The sequence below is a fragment of the Sciurus carolinensis genome, chromosome 3, assembly GCF_902686445.1.
Source record: "Sciurus carolinensis chromosome 3, mSciCar1.2, whole genome shotgun sequence".
NCBI classification, from domain to species: Eukaryota; Metazoa; Chordata; class Mammalia; order Rodentia; family Sciuridae; genus Sciurus; species Sciurus carolinensis.
This window is the reverse complement of record NC_062215.1, coordinates 103,724,075-103,745,735: the sequence shown is the minus strand read 5'-3', so window position 1 is coordinate 103,745,735 and position 21,661 is coordinate 103,724,075. Positions and strand designations below refer to the sequence as shown.

The 21,661-nt window shown below is 39.3% G+C and overlaps 1 protein-coding gene across 12 annotated transcripts in view; it reads right to left on the bottom strand.

Moving 5' to 3' along the window:
- The window catches only part of Fmnl2 (formin like 2), a 293,575-nt gene that overhangs the window by 99,062 nt on the left and 172,852 nt on the right, over positions 1-21,661 (bottom strand). For all 12 annotated transcript variants that reach the window (XM_047547433.1, XM_047547432.1, XM_047547435.1 and 9 more), the window contains exon 3: positions 3,470-3,550. In XM_047547433.1, coding sequence (XP_047403389.1) covers positions 3,470-3,550 — 81 coding nt within the window. The remainder of the gene's footprint in view (positions 1-3,469; positions 3,551-21,661) is intronic.

Below are 21,661 nucleotides of genomic sequence, written 5' to 3'. Positions count from 1 at the left end.
GAATCAATGGGTGAGGTGGGCAGTTATGCGGCTCATATATAGAAGGAAAGAGAAAGGACCTTCTATTCTTCATTTGCTAAAAGGAAGGTAGGACCTGTGGGGACACCACGAAGGCATTCATTTCTAGGTGTGCTGCCTACTTCCTAGTAACTATGCCCATCTGAGTCCTAAGTCTTAGGCTGTCTGCACATGTGGCCTTCCAAACTGTATGTTAGCACAGTTCTGACTCACTCTCTGCAGCCTTTGCTGCTTCCCTAACTCTGCCTTATGCTTCCTCGAGGTAAGATTGCCCCTATTCACCATCAGCCACAAAGGCACAAGTTTATCACTGAGAGCATAACTGAGTTTAAGAGGATTGGGTGAAGAATTACAAGATAACTAAATCAAAACACTAGCTAATAGTAACAGCAGCAGCTAATATTTCTTAGATACTGACCATCCTGAGCATTGTCCTTTTGCAACCACGTGGTAACTGAGGTAAAGGGAACATGATTTCGCCCCTGTATTGCATTAACTTGGGAACAGCTCAATTTCTGGCTGGATTCTGGACAACAGACAAGCCTTGGAATCCTCTAACACACAATGAGTGCTAACACTCTGCACTTCTAAAATGTACCCAGAATACTTTAAAACACTTCAAACAGAAATTATGAGCCCAGGGGAGACCGGCAAGGAGGAGCCAGGTAGAATCCATTCACTCTGTGATCCTAGAAAAGGAAGGCCTGGAGATGAACCTGGGGCAGCAGCTGAGCAGGGGTGAGCCACACAATAGGTTTCATTTCCAACTGCAGCTCCAGCAAAGGCCCAGACTCCTTTTTTCATGGTCTGCAGCCTTTTCCATGCCAGACATGAACACATCCTCCCCCAGAGCACAGGCATAAGTGCCTGGTATTAAACACGGAGGCTGATTTAGAGAGTTCTGGTCTCAGAGATATCTAATTTAGGCTCTTCCTTCCCTGCCCTAGAGGGCTTCATTTAAAACTACTGAGGAGAAAATCTAAATAGAACATGCTTATGAATTAAAAAAAAAAAAAAAAAAAAAAAAAAACAGTATCTTCTGTTCAATTTGAACAAAAGATTAATGAAAGAAGTACTGGAGGTCTCCAGGCACAATTAAAAGAAGACAGCTCAACCTACATTGTCGGGGCTAAAATTCAAAGTCCAGATTTGAAATCACCCCACCACCACCATACTAAGGCTGAGAATTTTAAGCTCATTTCAACTGCAAGCCATGCCTTATTCCAAACAAATCTCCTTTTTTTCCAGGTTTTAAGCATTACAACTATGTTGTGCAGAACAGATCCTCTCCTACTGCCAGCTCCTGACAGAAATCTTACTACAGCAGAGAGAGTTAATCTGACCTCCAGTTTATTCTTTTCTGGACTGAATGCTCTTTGCCTCATCTTTCAGGATCAAACCAGGGTATTCAGGTGGACACCCATGGTTCAGGGCAGAGGTGTCAGGAGCAAAGGTGCAGACAGGGATTTTTGGTCCTGTTCCTCTTTGCTAAATGATTTGTAAGGGATCAAAACACTTTCTGAGAAGCTCACCGGTTGTTATTGTTTTTCTTTTTTACCTTTGTCTTAAACCATAAATAACTGATACAAAGGGAACAGAGACTGCACTAGAGGAAGACCTCCTCTGCCCCTGAGCATCTTCCCCATCGCAGGCTTGTGGCTGGGAGTCCACACAGCCCTTGTGGGGAGTTTGCTTGTTTTCTGCTTTCTTTTCAGAATTTGAAAAACGTGGAGAGAACTGTTCATGAATGCAACATATTCTGCTTGAGGGTCTCAATCTTCTGTGCAGACAGCAGCATTTCTACCCTACTCAGCTCAGGAAGCGTGTGCCTAGTGCCAGGGCTCAAGTCATCCCAACCTGGAAATTACAAGTTTGGGGAATTATGAAAACCTTTAGAAAACTGTTTGAAATCCATTCTAAAACAGAATCTGGCTATCCCTGTGCAAAGAAATAGTTCAGAAAAAACACCTGTTCACCAAGGGGGTGTATCCCTTTATCACTATCTAACTTGGTGAAAGTAAGGCTGCTATATTCTCAGGGAGGAAACCAACAAGAATTAAGCAGCTATCTCATGGAGTGAGGGGCTAAAAACGCATCTTTTTTAGAATGTATGTGCCATATTCCTGAGGGGGAGAAGTGCTATGATACTTTAGCAGGGACATCATAGAAAGCACGGCAGGCTCCATCACACTGGAGGCATACACTACGGAGACAGCAGGGAAAAGCTGTGCTCCGTTTTCATCATCACTCCTAGATTTGATTCCCCTCATCTGAATGCTAATCAGAGGACAAAGGTCCAGGAAACTTCCGAAAGGAAATAACAGCTCTTTTCTTTTGCTTGACTTTTTTGGGGGTGTGGAATAAGGAAGGGTAAAAATAGGAGAAAAGTTTTAGTTTAAAAAACTCAAGAGCCAAGAGCCTGAAAACTGACTAACCAGGAAAAGTGTGCCTTTCTTTGCTCATAAGTCACACACCAAGACAACAGGGAATTCATCCTGAGATACTTTCACTGGAGCCTTGAAAGCAGGAGTTGTGGAGGTCAAGGGAAAAACAAATGCTGTCTGGTGAAGAGCCACTTCACCCTCCTGAGCAAGGACGGCTCTGCCCTGAGACATCCCAGGACTCATCCAGGCCTGCAAGGCTGTGCCAGGCTCCATGCTTTACCACAAGGATCGGCTTTAACCAATTGTGTGGCTGCACAAAGCAGGGCTTGTTTGTAAAAGGGGAGTCAGTGGAGAATGGATGCAGCTATTCTTTCCTTACCTTCTTGGGGCCAGGGGCAGGGTTGGGGCCAGGGAACCTGCTAAAAGTATCAACACAGGATGTGAGTGCACACCTGGGATGACAAAGCCCCAGTGATTTTTCAAAGTCTCTGGAAATCGACCAGAGCATGAAAGACAAGCATCCCCTTTGCAAAGTCTGCTATTCCAGGGGTCTAGCCACCTCTGGGCCAGACTGACTGCTCTGTGTAATTGGAAATAACAGTGAGTCAATAACCACTAGAGATACATGACTCCTGTGGAGCAAAGTATTTTTTTGGGGGGGTGGGGGGGTGGGATACCAGAGACTGAACTCAGGGGCACTCGCCCACTGAGCTACATCCCAGCCCTATTTTGTATTTTATTTAGAGACAGGGTCTCACTGAGTTGCTTAGCACCTCACTTTTGCTGAGACTGGCTTTGAACTCACCATTCTCCTGCCCCAGCCTCCAGAACCACTGGAATTACAGGTGTGTGCCACCAAGCCTGGCTCAAGGTACTCTTAAATGTTTCCTTAAGCAAGGAGGATGATGCCCCACCCTTGTCTTCTCATGTTTTCAGTAACCAAAGATGGTTTTCCTAGAGGCTTTGGCACAGACAAATGCAAGGGAATGAAAATCTTTCCCAGTACACAAGGATTCTGTCCACCAATGAGGAAGCAACAACACAGAATGGAAACAAATCCATCTCACCTTCCTGGTTACAGCTGGATCCAGATAGCCTTTGAGCTTTTGAATGTATGTATGGGGAGGATTCTTCACCTGGAATCGTTCCTATAGGAAACACAAAAGCAAATAGCATGAAAGGTATGTTAAGGCATGAAACAGTGGGTCACATCACTGACCACGGCCAAAATGAAGCCCCAGGAGAAATGTGGCCCTGCAAATAATCACCATGCACTAATTGTTTTGAATCATTATAGTAGATGATATAGCACAGGAAGAAACTGAGGTTCTGAGAAATGCAGTACTTCCCTTTGATGCCATAGCTTGTCAATGGTACAAGAGGATATGAACCCATGTCTGCTCAGCTCCAGAGTACAAAATGCTTTCTCTATAGGGACTTCTTGGTTCAACTTGTTTCAGGTCCTCCTTAGCAAGTCTTCAATCTATCACATATTACTTGGGATGTCTTCAATGTTGGCAAATTTTGAAGAAATTTATTTAGTTTTATCCAGTATTTTCAAAGACTTGATTCAAACTAGATTAAACTTATTTGCTTCAAAAATAAGTGGTGAGTCTATAGCCAAGAGACTGGAGTGTGGAGCCTCTGAGAGTGAACATGGGTATATGTGTTATCATTAATGGGCCCCTAAAGCAGCTCCAAGTTACAAGATCAAAAAATATTCTGATCAGGTATTCACATGTACAGTTTTATTTGTGTGGGCAGTCACAGGTGCACTCTTGGAGATGAATAGCATGAAAGTCATAGTTGAAGGGCCAAAGTGGGGAAGGGTCATAATCAGAAAGGTAAAGACGGGACACTCTGAGAAACTGTCAAAGGGCTATTTCAGGACCTGCACTATAGTACACAGGTGCTGGCTTCACATTCTTTTCTGTGTATATTCTACAAGGAGTGTGGTTTAATCAGCTCTCAAAGAAAACCAAGATATGTCATGAAATGAGGATGGATTTTATCACTTTCTTTTCATGTTCTTTTCTACCTAACTCGAAAGATGTTTTCCTCATCTTTCTTTTTAATCTGATTATTGCTTACTTCAGAATGGAATTTTTTGATATTTTGCAACACTGGCAACAAGCCAACTTGATTAAGCATTTGTTTATCCCTTATAAACTTGTGTGTCTCCAACACAAAGAACCACCACGTTCTTCCTGGTCCACTTAAGTCTAACCTGATTACAGATTTAGAAAAGCTAAAGATCATCTGATATTGAAAACAACCTCTTATTATTGAAATTTATTAAAACAGCTATTACTAATATTTACTACTTTATAATAGAGGAAATGGTTTGTCATTAAACTTCTATTAATATTTCCTCTTAACTTAAAAATGAGCAGGGCGAATTTTATAGTAAACTATATCTCAATAAAGTTCTTTAAAAAGAGATTGGCCTACTGTTGCTAAGTATTCCCCCAAATTTTCAATCCCGAGAGCAATTTTCTGTCTTTTGGTACTAGAGATTGAACCCAGGGGCTCTTTACTACTGAATTATATCCCCAGTTCTATTTATTCATTTATTTAGACACAGGATCTCCCTAAACTTAGAGGAACCCTTAGTTGCTCAGAGTCTCTCTAAATTACTGAGCATAGCCTGGAACCTAGGATAGTATGGTCTCAGCCTCCTGAGTAGCTGCGATTACAAGGCATGCACCACTATGCCCAGCCTGACAGCAATTTCTAAGTAACAATTCACTAGTACTCACCATATTTAGTGCCATCATTATGTCTATGCATATAAACATATTTTTTTTCTTTCGACACTAACATTTCACTAACAGATCATAGGGAGTTCGAGTTCTATTGCCATAGGGATGTAGCTGAGGACTAAATCACAAAAAGTATTGGAAAATTAGTTGATTAAACCATGATAGCCAACCTGTGTTTCCTAACGAAAACTGATGTCAGAGAAAGAGGCTAGGATATTGATAAAAATATGATTTTTAATAATACAGTTGCAATTATTTAAAAATTTAAAAATCTAATGATGACACAAACAGCTCCTTTCTAACACAGCAAATACCACCTGTTTCTAAATTAAAAGTACCTAAAACTTGGGACTCAACAAATTATCCCTCTGGCAAATGCACTATCTGCTTCAAGACTTAAAATTTGAGCCTGCCAACAGTTGCCAAGGTTTTCTTGCTCTTTTAGGCTATCTGTTCATAAGAAGAGTCGTATTTATTCCTTCAAAACAAGAAATTTTGGTGACTCAGAGGGGCTTTCTCAAATATACACATTTACTGGTCCTGCTGATTTGATTATATTTCTTTTCTGAAGACATGAAATTATGGACAAGGTCTAAATTTAATAAATTTATACTTGTTCAAATGTGTTTAGCATTTGCCACTGTGGTTTCAGGGTCTTTGAACAGCAGTTTTGGTGACAGGACCATGTCAGTCCAACTCATGTCCAAACTAAAAGACATTTGCTGCTGAGCCTATGCTGTGTCTCTCAGAGTTCTGCAAGTGTTGAATGGCTTTCATAATTACACCTTTCTCATTAACTGGTCACCAGGAAGGTGAAGCTGCCTATACATACAACTGCACACAAAGAAGGGAAAAGGCAAAGCATTTATTGGACTTTGCTTAAGACTAAGGCTCAAGTCTACTGCAACAGGAACTGGAAAACCCAGGCGATTCTTAAAGGAACTAAAAGAAGGAGCTATGATGTGTACTAAATAATCAGGTAAATCACAACAAATAGAACTCATTGGCTACACTACAACATGGCCTTTGGTATAAGATGGCAGAAAGCAGCCTCTGGTTGTTTCAAACCTGGACAGTTTCTTTGGGAACAGTTCCCCTCCCCACTTACATGTAATAAAATTAAACACTGAAAGCCTTTCTGTATAAAGATTTGGAACTGGATATTCCACTCATCTAGCAAAACAGTTCTGATCTTTTACATCCTCTCTATCCATATATACAATTACACAAGCAATTAATTGAGGTTAATTTGGTGTGTTTGACTTAAAATAAACGAGTTCTAAACTTTTCCCCTCTGTAAATCATTTGGATAAGGAGCTTCAAAATCAAATAGAATCCTAGTAAAGTTTATCTTATACCTTAATATTCTGAGGTTTAGTGAAAGAAATTATAGCAAGACATTTAAAAAGAGAGGAAATCTCCAGGAAATGAATGTTTCTCAGGGTACGCACTTACTATTGAGTTTCTCTCCCTGTCTGGAGTGGTCACAGGGCCACTGGCTCTATTTCAGTAGTGTAACCACAGAGCTACACAGACAATGTAAGCATCCTTGGGGATGAATTAGACATCACCATCATTATGCCATTATTAGTATTTTTCATTCAGATTCTGTAATAATTCACAGTCAATAGCAAAAATTCAAAGGGATTTTCTTTTTCACAAATATGTTTACAACATTTGAGCCACCACCCAACCCCCCACTTAAAAGCTGGAAGTAGCTAGGGTTGGACATCCTTTCCAAAGTCTGAGTAAGCAAACTGTAGTCTCCAAATGAGGCATAATCACATTAGTGAGTACTAATTTGCAAGATTCAGCTTGGTGCTAAGTGCTCCTCATAGTTAGATGGACAGAAATAATCCATGTCCTCAAGGAGTTTACTCTCTTAAATAGGTAATCCTGACATAAGTAGACATGAAGAAGATGAGACTAAAATATTGCATTAATATTGTATACAGATAGAAAATATTTATACAGTGTAGGAAAGACCAAGAATAGTGCAACCTATACAGAGGAGGGGGGTGCCAAGACCAATCAGGCTTCCTAAGCTGGAGGCACTGAGGTAAGCCATAACACATCAGCTCTCATAGGGTGAATGATTTTATACAAAAAAAAAAAAAATTGACACAAATAGTTAGACTCCTCTAAAAACTGAGAGCTCCAAAGTCTCTGATAAAGCATATACAAGTTGTTGCCCAAAAAGATTTTAATTTCAGAGAGGTTGCAAGACTCTTCCCACCTACAGAAAGTACGAATAGGAGTATATAGAGACAGGTGAGAAAATGACTCCATGGTGGCTCATACCTGTAAGGATCACCAGTTTGAGGCTACCCTGTACAACTTGGTAAGACCCTATCTCAAAATAAAATCAAAAGGGCTGGGGTCTAGCTCAGCAATAGGAAGACTTGCCCAACATGTGTGAGGTCCCAAGTTCAATCTCCAGTACTAGAAATTAAAAGGCAGGGGAGAACTCTACCTATTTATTGCAAAAGATGACCATGGCCAACCAGGCAAGTTCAGATGTGATTCTAATTTGTAAAACAACAACCAAAGGAAACCAGAGCCAGCTGTGCTACTGTTCAGGGGGGTTCCTGCAGTTATTAATGGATAAAGGTATTCTACTAAACAAGACCCTGCCCCTGAACATTTTGATTCATGCTATCACATTTAGGACCCCTATTTACAGGCACTGGCATGAATAATACCGAATTTTAGAAAAATGTTCTTTATCATTGTATCCTTTCATTCATCCAGAACACATTATTCAAGACCCTGTGTAAAAAGCATAAAAAAGAAATAAATTCAATTCCAAAGTGTTAAATCTCAACTACAGCTGTGTGATACTATAAGACACAGCTGTAACACCAAGTACAATATGATAAGAGCCATATGTGATCCTCTGGAAGTTGAAAGAAAGGTGAGTTTCTCTCCAACTAAGATGATCAAAGCAATCTCCCTGGAGAAAGTGGCTTTTGAATTGAATTTTGAAGGATAGACAGCATATAGATATCCCAGGACAGTGTGAGAAGAAGGAGACAAGAGTTTTCCAGATGAGGGAACATAAGAAAAAAGGCAGAGATGCACAGGGCGTGTGCTAGTAACTTCGAGGGGCTTAGCTGGGTTTCAGGAACACTATATATGAACAGAAATGGCACAAAGAAGCTAAATGGTGAGTTGGAACAGACAAGAGTACATGTCAAACGACGGGCCACTCGGTATAGGACAGACAACTGGAAGCCAATCAAGATTTCTGACTAGTAGAAAAACACTGGTTAATACTGGAGAACTCCCCTTTCTCTGATCCCAACTTTAAAAGCTGGCCATTTCTGGACTAGACTTGAAAAATCAGCATGCCAGATTCATTCCTCAGCCAGTTTCTTGGAGAGCTTTGAAACATTCTTCAGCTGTGAATATGAAATCGTTTTCCTAGTCAGGGAGAAGAAGATGACTTTCCAAGTGTTCCATTACAGGTCCCAGACTGAAAATAACTTTTGATGAGACTTCTCCAAACGATTTCCTTTATTTAGACTAGCAAGAGTTTTTTCTAGTTCAAAAGGTCTTTCCTGATCAAAACATTCCATAACTCATTTTCTAATATGTAATATTAATTAGGCTTCTTTAATTCCACTCAGAACTCACCATTTTAATCACTTTAAAAAGTGTTTTCACTGAATTTGTTGATCTTGTGATAAAGGAAGTCACACAAATAAGGTTTGTTTTCTATCTCATGTAGTTCAAAGCAAAAATTGAACCACCCCAGTGTTTGCCACGCAGCAGGTGCTCAATAAGAAATAGCTGTTATTATTACTGAGGATCTTAAGAACCAGATAGTGATGAAAAGTCCAACTGGTACAGATATCTGTAGAATAATCTTTAAGGTCTTTGCTTGCCCCTCTCTCAATAGCTACCTTTAGACCTGCCTCTAAAGCAATTAAGGATGCTTGTTAAACTACAAGTTCTCTTGATCTGATCAATAAAGTAGCCAGGAACCTGCATTTCCTTAAATTCCCCAAGCAGTTCTCCTGAATACTAATGCTTATTAATTATGGCTTTACACTGTACTTCCTTCTTTGGATTGCTGAATCCCTCTCTTTAATCTACAAAGAAAATGTGCATATGCTTGGCAAGCAAAGACTTAGGAGCATTTTCAGTTCTGCTTAAAGAAACAGACTTTCATTATTAAACAATAGTTGGTCTGTGCCTTCATGAAAATTCTGCAAACTCCCTGGAGAATACTCTTCCCATAAAAATACAAGGGGTTGAGCTGGGGGTGTAGCTCAGTGGTAGAGCACTTACCTATATGAAGCTCTGGGTTCCATAGCCAACACCAAACAAAAACAAATAAAAAGCCAAGAGGTATAAACACGTCTTGTTTCTTTGTCTGAAAAATGTCAATATGAAACCCTCTCCCCCATATTTGTTACATATCTTGAGAACCTTACTTGGGGATGCCTTCTAAATGAGAATAAATTGTTGAAGATCTTCAAGTCTCCAGAGATAATCATGAATCATAAAATAAAATATTGGTTGGTAGAGAGAGTGAATAATATTTATGTTCCTGATTGGGGGTGGGGGGCGTGGTGGCACACGCCTGTAATCCCAATGGCTCAAGAGTCTGAGGTAGGAGGATGGTGAGTTCAAAGTCAATCTCAGTAACAGTGAGGTGCTAAGCAACTCAGTGAGACCCTGTGTCTACATAAAATGCAAAATGGGCTGGGGATGTGACTCAGGGGTTGAGTGCCCCTGAGTTCATTCCCTGGTACCAAACAAATTTTTTAAAAAAGAGAGAGAATAAGACTTTGGTAAATTAGATTTCCTACAGAAACCATTAGGCTTTTCATAATTTAGATGACAGCAGAAAAATTTTTCACTCAAGAATTTGAAAGCATGGTAAGCTCCTATTTTAAGAATTGCTTTCCAGGTTACAGTTATAGTGATTGGCTTCTCTAAAATTTCATTTGTCCTAATTCAAACTGTGTGAAAATACATGAACACAATTCTCACAGTTTCAATAGGTGCTTCCTCAATTGAACTGCTTGGACTATTTATCCAGGGCATAATTATATCTGTGAAACTTTAAAGCAGATAGCATAGAAGGCAATAAAGAAAGGTGCGTTCTACTGAAGTCAGTGTCTGACACACATAAAGACAGACTTCTGAGCAGAACAATTGAAAATAGGAACAAGTTAGTCTTAGTCAGATCTTAGTCTTGCCCTCACTACTTGCTTTCCTTTACTGAAGGCACAGATTTAAACATAAGAGTCAAGCTTAGAATATTAAGCTTCAACATTTATTGATGGTTGTTGCTTACAGTACAGAGGCCATAATAAAATGTTCAACCATGGAACTAGATTTTAATCAATGCATCGTTCCAACATAAACCACTTCTCTTCACAAAGGGCTAATGAAGTGTTAAGACAGGTTGTTTAAAAGCAGGTTGTTTAAAAGAAACTTTTACTTTAAAAAATATCACTTAAAATAGCACCAAAAATCATGGAATCCTGAGGGATAAATTTAACAAAGTATGTGCAAGAGCTATACACTGGACACTTCAAAACACTCGTACAAGAACAATAGAGACCTAAATAGAGATAGACCATGTTCATAAATTAGAAGTCAATATATTAAAATGTCAATTCTCCTGAAATTGGTCTACGAAGTCAGCACTACTCCAACAAAATCCTGGAGGCTATTTTTTAGAAATTAAAAAGCTGATTTTAAAATCTATATAGAAATGCAAAGAAACTAGAATAGCCAAAATAATTCTGCAGGGGAGCACAGTTGCAGGATTCTCAGTACCTATTTCTTTTGTTTGTTTGCTTGTTTGTTGTTGTGGTATTGTGGATCAAATCCAGGGTCTCACATGTGCTAGCCAAGTGTTACATCACTACATTTCCAGCTGCAGGCTACCTAATCTTTAGACAGAAATCAAACCTGTCACATGTTGATATAATGATAAAAATACAGATTCATGGAACAAAATAGAGTATAAACAGGACCATGTATATAGGGTCAACTGATTTTCAAAGATATCAACCAGTTCATTAAAAAAAATAAAAATAAAAATCTATTCAATAAATGGTGCTGAAACAATTGGAGATACATATAGGGTAGGGGGGAATAACTCTACGCTTACCTCATCCTGTGTTCCATAACTAACTCAAAGTAGATTATAGACTTCAGGATAAGAACCCAAACTACAAAATTTCTAGAAAACATAAGAGAGAATCTCTCTGTGACCTAAGGTTAGGCAAAGATTTCAGAAGCTGGTCACAAAATGCATGAATTGATATTTAAAAACTGTCCTTCAAAATACATATATTAGGTATATGAAAATGACAAAAGTTAAGAAAAAATATTTGTGAAATATATGTCCTATAAAGATTTCTATACAGAATACTTTTTAACTACTTCTATAGCTCAGTAATAAAACAACCTGATTTTTAAAAATAGGCAAAATAGGCTGTGGGAGTGTACCTTAATGGAAGAGTGCTTGCCTGGAATGTGCAATGCCATGGATTCAATCCCAGCACACGAAAATTAAAAATTTTTAAAAGGCAAAAAAATTGAACAATACAGTTTCTTCCCAAAAAGGTCATACAAAAGGCAAATGAGCACATTAAACAATTCCCAACATTATTAATCATTAAGGAAATACAAATTAAAACCACAGAGATGCCACAATACACTCCTCAAAAGGGTATGAATTAAAAAGTCTGCAATACCAAGAGCTGGTAAGGATTTTGAGCCACTGGGACTCTATAACATTACTGGTGGCAAAATGGTCTACCACTCACATTTATAAGTTCTCTAAACACTTGAAATTGGTGAATTTTATTGTACATAAATTTTAACTCAGTAAAAATGATTGAAATGCTCTATCTCAAAAGTAGATACATTTATTTTTATTTGCGCTACGAACAATTCTCTTTTTACGAACATTTACCTTGATATTTTGTTGATTTTATTTATCCTAATCAAAAAGAAATCCACCAAGGACAAGTCAAATAGTTAACTTTGTTTCATTTTTGTTCAGTGTAAGCAGACAGAGTCTGTTTCCCAAGCTCTTCTCATCTCCTGGGCTCAACTAATCCTCCTGCCTCAGTCCTGTAGCAGTTGGGAACTGGGACTACAGGGGCAAGCTAGCACACCCAGCTTCAACAGCCGATATTGTTAGAAATATATTTAACCTTTATCTCTCACCCTGCCCGAAACTCAAATCAAATTGGATCAAAGACTTAGGCACCAGAACAGAGAACTTGTGCCTAATAGAAGAAAAAGCAGGCCCAAATCTTCACTGTGTCAGCCCAGGATCTGACTTTCTTAACAAGAAGTAAAATTAAGAATCAATAAATGGGATGAACTCAAAACTAAAAAGCTTCCTCTCAGTAAAAGAAATAATCAATAACGTGAAGAGAGAACCAACAGACTGGGAGAAAATCTTTACCACCTGCAGCTCCAATAAAGCATTAATCTCTAGGATGTACAAAGAACTCTAAAACCTTAACACCAAAAAAAACTCCAAATAACCCAATCGATAAATGGGCTAAGGAACTGAATAGATACTTTACAGAAGAAGAAATACAATCAATCAACAAACATGAAAAAATGTTCAACATTTCTAGCAATTAGAAAATGCAAATCAAAACAATTCTAGGATTGATCAGAATGGCAATTATTAAGAATACAAGCAACAATAAATGTTGGCAAGGATGGGAAAAAGGTACACTCATACATAGCTGGAGGGATGCAAATTGGTGTAACCACTATGGAAAGCAGTACGAAGAGTCCTCAGAAAACTTGGAATGGACCCACCATTTGACTCAGCTATCCCACTCCTCGGTTTATACCTAAAGGACTTAAAATCAGCATAGAACAGTCACACAGTCACATCAATGTTTATAGCAGCTCAACTCAACAATAGCTAAACTATGGAACCAACCTAGGTGTCCTTCAACAGATAATGGATAGAGAAAACGCGGTGTATATATCAGCAATAGAATATTACTCAGCTTTAAAGAAGAATGAAATTATGGCATTTGCTGGTAAATGGATGGAATTGGAGAATATCATGCTAAGTGAAATAAGCCAAACCCAAAAAACCAAAGGTTGAATCTTCCCTGATATGAAGACACTAATTCACAATAAGGGTTGGAAGGGTTAGGGAAGAATAAAGTTACTTTAGATTAGGTAGAGGGGAATGAAGGGAGGGGAAGGGGTGTGGGATAGGAAGGATAGTAGAGTAAAACAGACATTATTACCTCATGTACATATATTACTGCATGACCAATGTGATCCTACAACATGTAAAATCAGAAAAATGAGATATTATACTCCATTTATGTATGATTTATCAAAATGCATAAGTATATTCTACTGTCATGTATAACTAATTAAAACAAATTGAAAAAAAATTTTTAAAGAAATAAAGCAGTCCAAGGGTTCCTTAAACCTCTTAGATTTCCTATTTCCAAACATTCACATGATATCATAAGTATTTAATAAAGAATCAAAAATTATGGTCACTGTGTAACAATCTTTCATCCATCTTTAAATGTATCTCCATCAAACCATTTTATATCTTCACTGTCATTTCCTGAGATTTGCTTAATCCACCCTCCTTATCCAATCTTCCTGGACTCAACCCAGTCCCAACATACATCTCATTATACTAGATATGTATATAAATACTCAGTTTCTTCTAAAACAGCAACAAAAGCCATGTGTGCTAACAACCTTAAGACTTACTAAATCTTAAACCCCAGGTCTGGTGGATATGGTATGCTTTCCTCAGATTTTCCATCTTAAATTTTCATTTAACACACACATGCACACCTTCTAAACAGCCTCAAGTCTTTCATTCCACTTTCAGACCACAAGAGTATGCGAACAATAGTTTCAATCTATCACTCACATCGTCAAGGTCAGTCATTAAACCAAGCACTCAGAGACATCTGAAAAGGATAGGCTAAAAAAGCAGGTTAAAAGTAGGGCCTTCCAAATGGGTCACAGATAAGCACATTTGCTGGCTATGAAAGACATACACAAGCACATCCCTGACCTATTAGTAATACCCATCTTATAGGGTTTTGGATGAACTTAGGAAAGAACTTTCTCTCTGAAAATAGGAGTACATGCATCAAGAGCAGAGCTGTGATGTCTGTGAAGAGAAAAAGCAGTGGCCTTCAGGGTAAGAAGTACCTGCCTGATGATGGTATTTCTAATACCTGAAGAAGCTGCTACAGTCCTGGAATTTTGCCCAGACTCAATATCCACGATGCTGATGTAGAATATATATTTTCCATCCCCTACATATTATTGTTTCAACAAACCATATATTGAATTAACTTTCCTCCCATCTTACTACACCTCCAACATCTACAGCATCATTAGAAATCAAAATCAACTTTCTTACATTTGTTACTATTTAAGTACAATTACAAAGCTGTTTTAGTACTTCAGCAAAAATGAAGACCACAGACACCTCAACTTTCTCCATGACTTCAAAAAAGGACTTTTTTAAAACATTTTTCCTCCTTCAAAGTTCATAAAGAATGCTACAAGCAAAGCAGCCAACATTTTGACCCTTGCTCTCTAAGGTCAGTCAGGACCCAGAGAATGAAGGGACCCTCTCAGGGCCCTGCAACTTTGGTGAGTCACCCAATTAGAGAAATCAAGAGAATGTGAGAAAACAGGAAGCTAACCAGTGCACATTCTGCAAAGAGGAGGGTCACTGGAAAGCAAAATGTCCCTGATGCTTCCAAGAGAAGACGTGTATGGTCAGCAAGACCTTGACCCATCCTAGCAGATGGCATCACTGGCAGAAGAAAGTTAAAGGAGCCCAGAGGCTTCACACATGTCCCCAAGGGTGATCTCTGAGGAATCTCAGCTGACCCTTAAAAGTAGATAGGAACAATCTCAGTTTTTACCAACTTGGTCTTAACACCTGGCAAGAGAGGATAGTCTAAACACAGTCTTACATTGTTATTTAAAAGGAAAAACTTTTTTTTTAATGTAACTTAAGATTTACTTTGTGCCAGCCCTACCAAAAGCAAGTAAAACTGGAGGCAATAAAGGAAGGGTTCTTGTGTGGGAGTGCCTAATAATAAAAATGATTACAAAAGACTCTAGAGTCACAACTTTGTCCGGAGCTAATTTGAACCTGATCTCATAGGCCTATGAATCTTCCTAACCCCTTAAATTGACAAACTTGATCCATTTTCACTGATATGATTATGAGTTACTGTCTCCATGGTTTTCAGACACTGGCTGAAATACTAATTCCTTTTGTGCTAATTGTTTACAAAAAAACAATGTTTTGCTGTCTTATTTATTGTTGTCTTAGCATGATTCCTGCCCTACGTATGCCTTGTGCAGTCACCTGCCATCTGCCACTGTGGACCTCTGGACTGCTCTGATGCTGAATACCCTGGACCGTCCAGGCCCCACCTGATAGAGACCAAGGACTTCAGGTTACTTCCCCCAGCTTCACCCTCTTTCAGCAGGAAGCAGCTTGGAGATGTCATCACCCATTTTTCCATAGAAATGGAATGTAGAAATTGACAGTGGGAAAATGTAGCAGTGGTCCACTTGCTTTGAATGTAGCCCTTCTGCTCTACCACTGCAGCTTATTTTTGAAATAAGCATGTTTCTTTCTCTTCCTCTTTCCTAATCTCAGGGGAAACAGGATTATCTTTCTTCCCCATCTTAGGCAAGTTTGTCTGTCCTTGAGTACACACCCACCATAGGAACAAAGTAACCCAGACTTTGGGGATGGTACCACTTGATCTCAGAAGTGAATATGTCCCAAATTAACAAGTGAATTACAACTCCAAACAGAGAACACATGGAATGTAGCCTTTGAGTCACCTTTTTAAAAGCCCCCTATTACTGCTGATGGGCAGAATCACAGCCTCTCTCCTTTGCTAGCAAAGCAATAACAACTTCTTTTTCCTTTTTCCAAAAAAAAAAAATGCTACCAGCAACTAGGAGAGAATACATACATGGGCTGAGAGCTCTCCATTACATATTTAGTCTCTCCATAGTTGGTTTTTTAAAGCATGCCTTCTTTTTTCAATCCCCTATTTTGAAAGATTCAATATAATGTCTTCTGAAGCATGATAGTCACAGCATCTAGCACATCGGTGTGTCTGAGTAAGTCATTTAAATGACTGCTGGTGAAGAAGCCATATCACATTATGATCTAGGTCACTCACTGCCATTTTTTTTTTAATTTCCAAACCATTATAATTTTTTTAAACAGAAAAATGTTCTGAATCAGGCACCTATAATAGTATCAGCACAATAGTGTTATCCAGCAAATAGTGCTAAACAAAGCTGTGTGTGTGTGTGTGTGTGTGTGTGTGTGTGTGTGCGTGTGTGTGTGTGTGTGAGAGAGAGAGAGAGAGAGAGAGAGGGAGAGGGAGAGAGGAAGGTGAACAAAAATAGCCTTCCACAGTAAAGACTGAGTTAAATGTCCAAGCATTAAACAAAGTAAAGTTTTGGTAAAGCAGTGTTTGTATTACGTGGTATAAATTCTTAGCTAGCATGCCTTAAGTTTATGATCAAGTGCTTTCTCAAAGGTGATGTTAAAGGTCAATGTTGGTCTAACCTATGTCCATTCAATTGCTGTATAATTCTCCATTTCCCGTAACACTGTCCCTGAATTTATAAAAGATGCTTGTATAATAAAGTCTACTTCACACTACATGATCATGTAATCTAAGACAGCTCAGGCAATTAACTTGTTTCAAAGAGTGGAAGAGTCTATAATTTCACTTGGATAACCAGACAGGAAGGTAGTCAATATGATGTTCACTAAAGCAAAGGGAGTCTAAAACCTTCAGATCAGATCAGACTGAGTCCTCAGCATCTAGCTCCAGCAATAGATGCCAAATAGCACTTCTGACAAGCAGTTGTACCAACTCGCCAAAAATGACAGTTTGGAAAGCAATAATTCTATCTCCTCCTCTTTGGGCCAACTTCTCAGCCCAGTCCCTGTAAGGCAGGCCAGCATCTTTTCCCCTTGCTCTAAAGGCTGTAAGAAAAGGAAACCTCTGCAAAAGGAAAGATATAAATTCATTTCTAAGTTCAAATTCAATTTTCCAGAACTACAGAGATACTAAGACCCAAAAAGCTCCACATTCAGGGAGCTGGCATCTGCTTCTTTGATTGCTATTCCAGTGCTGTAGAATGAAGGAATTGGAGGCCTGGAAAGAGTCCTAATGGAAGGGGAACTACTTTCAGGAAGGAAACAAAAAGAAACTTGTCTTCTTTCCAGTAGCAATAAAGTCAATACTTAGGTCTGCAGACCTCAAGAAAAGGAAGACAGTCTCTTCACAATCTCAGGCAAAAGATAGCCAAGAGACAAAAATATGTTGTTGTTGTTGTTGTTGTTTTTAAGTTTGGCAAAAATAACTAAGATCCATAGTCAATCCTCACCTGACACATCCAGATGCAATTTGTGACTGATCCTCTGCTATTTTCTTATTTAAACAATCCAGGTGCAAAGAATATCATAAAGAAAACTGGGAACTATGAACTGAGCAATATAATGTATTAAGGAATTTTTATTCATTTTAATCATGATAACTTTATTTGGATAGAAAATTCTTAATTTTAAGGTACATAATAAAGTTGAAAAAAAGATAAACTAGAAAACAAAATACCAAAGGAAAAAAATCTAACTAATCCAACAGTCAAAAGAAAGATAATAAAGACTAGATAACAAAATAAGAGAAAACTCCAAGGGTTGCCGGGTATGGTGGTACACCCTGTAATGGCTCAGGAGGCTAAAGCAGGAGGATCACGAATTTAAAGCCAGTCTCAGCAACTGAGCCAGGCCCTAAGCAACTCAGTGAGACCCTGTCTCTAAATAAAATATAAAAAAGGGCTGGGGATATGACTCAGAGGTTAAGCGCCTCTGGATTCAATCCCTAGTACCCAAAACAAAACAAAAATAAAATAAACAACTCCAAGAGTTGAAAAATATATTTTGAACAGAATTAAACAGATCACAAGAGCGCGCGCATGCGTGCGCGCGCGCACACACACACACACACACACAGAGGAAAAGGTGTCAGGGAAGAAAACCCATAATGAATACAAAACCAGACACAGTGGTGCACACCTGTAATCCCAGCAGCTCAAATTTCAAGTTCGAGACCAGCCTGGGCAACCTAGAGACCCTGTCTCAAAATAAAAAATAAAAAAGGCTGGGGATGTAGCTCAATGGTAGGGAACCCCTGGATTCAATCCCCAATAATGCAAATAAATAAAGAGCACTTCAATGTACCCTAGAATTAAGAAAATATAATAAAATATAAACAATTAAACATCAAACAATATAATAGTAAAAATGTCAGTAGGCCAGAGGGCAGCAGGCTGGGGATGGGGAGATGGCTATTGACTACCCCAACAGCTGAGAGTGAAAAAAGAGAACAAAGTTTGGCTAAATGTAGAATCAAAGCCTGGAATTTGGGGATAGGGGCTAAAGGCAGATTAAGCTGGGTGTCTGGGAGCAAGGGGAAGGGGAAAGATTCTACTGGCATCACTATCTTTTCCTTTAACTTCTCCAATATCTCTGCTCTCCATATGCTTGCTCAAAAGATTAACAAAGCGGCCACTGGCACTAAAGGAGGCTATAAAAACTCCATAGAATCACTACTCATTTATTACCAATGGTGTTCCATGGACAGGCCCTCTTCACCTAGAATCTGATGGGCCACAGGAAGTACTTTAGCATTAGGAAACAAGTGAAGGGTTTGTAAAAAACATTTTTCTTTCTTTTCAGCAGTACTGAGGGTTGAAAGTCAGGGTTGTGGGAATGCTAAGCAAGCACCCTACTGAACTACAGACCTAGCCCACCATTCTTACTTATTTTTTAATTTTTTTAATTATTTTATTTTCACAGACTGCATTTTGATTCATTGTACACAAATGGGGCTCATCTTTTTGTTTCTATGGTTGTGCACGATGTAGATTCATACCATTTGTGTAATCATACATGTACATAGGGTAATGATGTCTATCTCATTCCACCATTTTTCACACCATTTTTATTTTTTTAAACTGGGGATTGAACCCAGGGCCACTCTTATCACTGAGCTACATTCCCAGTCCTTTTTAATCTTATTTTGAGACAGGGTCTCACCAAGTTGCAGGGGTCTAGAACTTCTCCTTCTGCCTTAGCCTTCCAAGTCACTGGGATAACAGGCAAGAGCTACCACACCTGGAAAAATAATTATTCTTAATGATTAAAAACTTTTCACATGGTATGGTTCAGTTGGATTGAAAAAGACAAAACGATCAAGTCTCATGGTAATGAAGTATCTTAACAACGGAGTATCTTAGTACCACCAGCCTGACTCAGCTCTGGCTGAGTGGCAGCAGGAGTCTTCCCCTGGATAAGCACCCATGCCAAGCCTGGAGGGCTATAATCTGACCTCCATGAAGTGCTTCACACAGGAACCTGAGTCTAAGTGGGTACAATTCCTGAAAACTCTTCACTCTCTTTTTTTTTGTTTTTAATCTCCCCCTCCTACATTACTCTGTATAAGCAAAGGTCAGACTCCCATCTCTTTACTCTCCCCCTAATCTCTTCCCCAAAGATACAATGCAAAGCAATACCCAGACATTAAGAGGTAAGGTGGAGCCAGGCACAGTGGTTACCAGCGTCTCAGGAGGCTAAGGCAGGAGGATGGCGAGTTCAAAGTCAGCCTCAGCAAAAGCAAGGCGCTAAGCAATTCAGTGAGACCCTGTCTCTAAACAAAAATACAAAATAGGGCTGGAGATCTGGTTCAGTGGCCAAGTTCCCCTGAGTTCAATACCCTGGGGCACCCCCTCCCCCAAAAAAGAGGCAGGTGGTCCATGTTGAAGATACTCCATCAGCACCCATAGTACCAGGGAGAAGCTTTCTAACTTAGCTTAGATGTGGAAACCCTAACAGTTTTCTGGACTGCATTATACACTCACAGACCCTACACGGGTCATCTCAAATGTCCTGATTCTCTGACTAAGCACTTAACACTTGATCATCCAGCAGAGGTACAGTTATGAACCAAGCTCCTTCCCCACAGGGAAGAACTGTAGTTCTCCCCTCCCCAAAACCACCTGATAAACCACAGCATGAAACTTTGGTGATTTCCTCTTATCTACAACATACATCTTTGCTTCAGTGAACTGTTTCAAGGTCCCTATTCAGTGAACAGCTGAAAGGGCTTGTGATGGGTTTTTGGCAGTAGGTGTTCTCATCTCACCTTGGAGGGCCCTGACATTGACCTAGTCATGCATACAATGAATCACAGTTTCAGCATCTACCAAGTAAGTGGGCTAAGGAACAGGTAGATAGGAATGGCAGAAGGCCTTTTACTTTATTTCATATGCTCAACCAAATTTTGTTTTGACAAGCATGTATTAACTTTCCCAATAGAAAAATAAAAGCAAAATGGGTTAGAATAAGTGATCTCTAATAACCCTACCAGATATAATGCTCTGGAAGTCTGAGTTTATCCAAGATCTCTAAACTCCCTAAATATGGCATTTACCCATAGTAAACACTGTGCTAAGAGTTTGAACCTTGTAGGACACTACCAAGGCCCCAAACCCACAGGTGTAGCACAGGGTCTGCCCAGAAAATCAATGCATAAGTAATGACAAGTGACTTCTTTCTTTCCACAAGCATAAGTGTCTATGCAAGAGCCCTCTTACCGTTGGGCAGCTTATGGAGTTCTGCTTGCCAGTTATCAAAGGAACTTAACGTCTCCAGTTTTTTACTCTACTCAGTCATCTCAGGCTACTATAAAATTTACCTCAGTGTCCTCAGAGTCCTTAAATTTAGGTTTTTATGGGAACTCTGCCCATTTTTTAGAGTCCATAAATAGATACTCAGGTATGCATCACCCAAAATCCAGCAGGGAGATCCCCCACTGTGGCTCCATTTACCCAGAGTTAGAAGGTCTCCCACAGTCCCGTTGCCCTTAAGACCCAGTAGAAACTCAGATCTTTTTTTTTTTTTTTTTTTTTTGAAAAAAAAAAAAAAAAAATTGAACCCTGGGGCACTTAACCATATCCCCAGCCCGTTCTATATGTTATTTAGAAACAGGGATCTCACTAAGTTGCTAAGGCTGAGGCTGACTTTTAACTTGAGATCCTCCTGCCTCAGCCCACTTCCCAGCTGCTGGGATTACAGGCATGTGCCACTGTGCCTGGCTCAGATCATCTTTATATTTATGCATTGGTTGAGGAAAGCACTGAGTCACTGCTGAAATATTGTTCCTATAAAAAATTCCTCAGGGCCTGGGGTGGAGAGCTTGCCTAGCATGTGTAAGGCACTGGGTTCAATTCTCAGCACCACATATAAATAAAAGAAAGGTTCATTAAAAAAACTAACAAAAAATTTCTTGGACCAGGGATGGTAGTATCTGCCTATAATCCCAGCAACTCCACAGGCTGAGGCAGGAGGATCACAAATTCAAAGTCAACCTCAGCAATTTAGTGAAA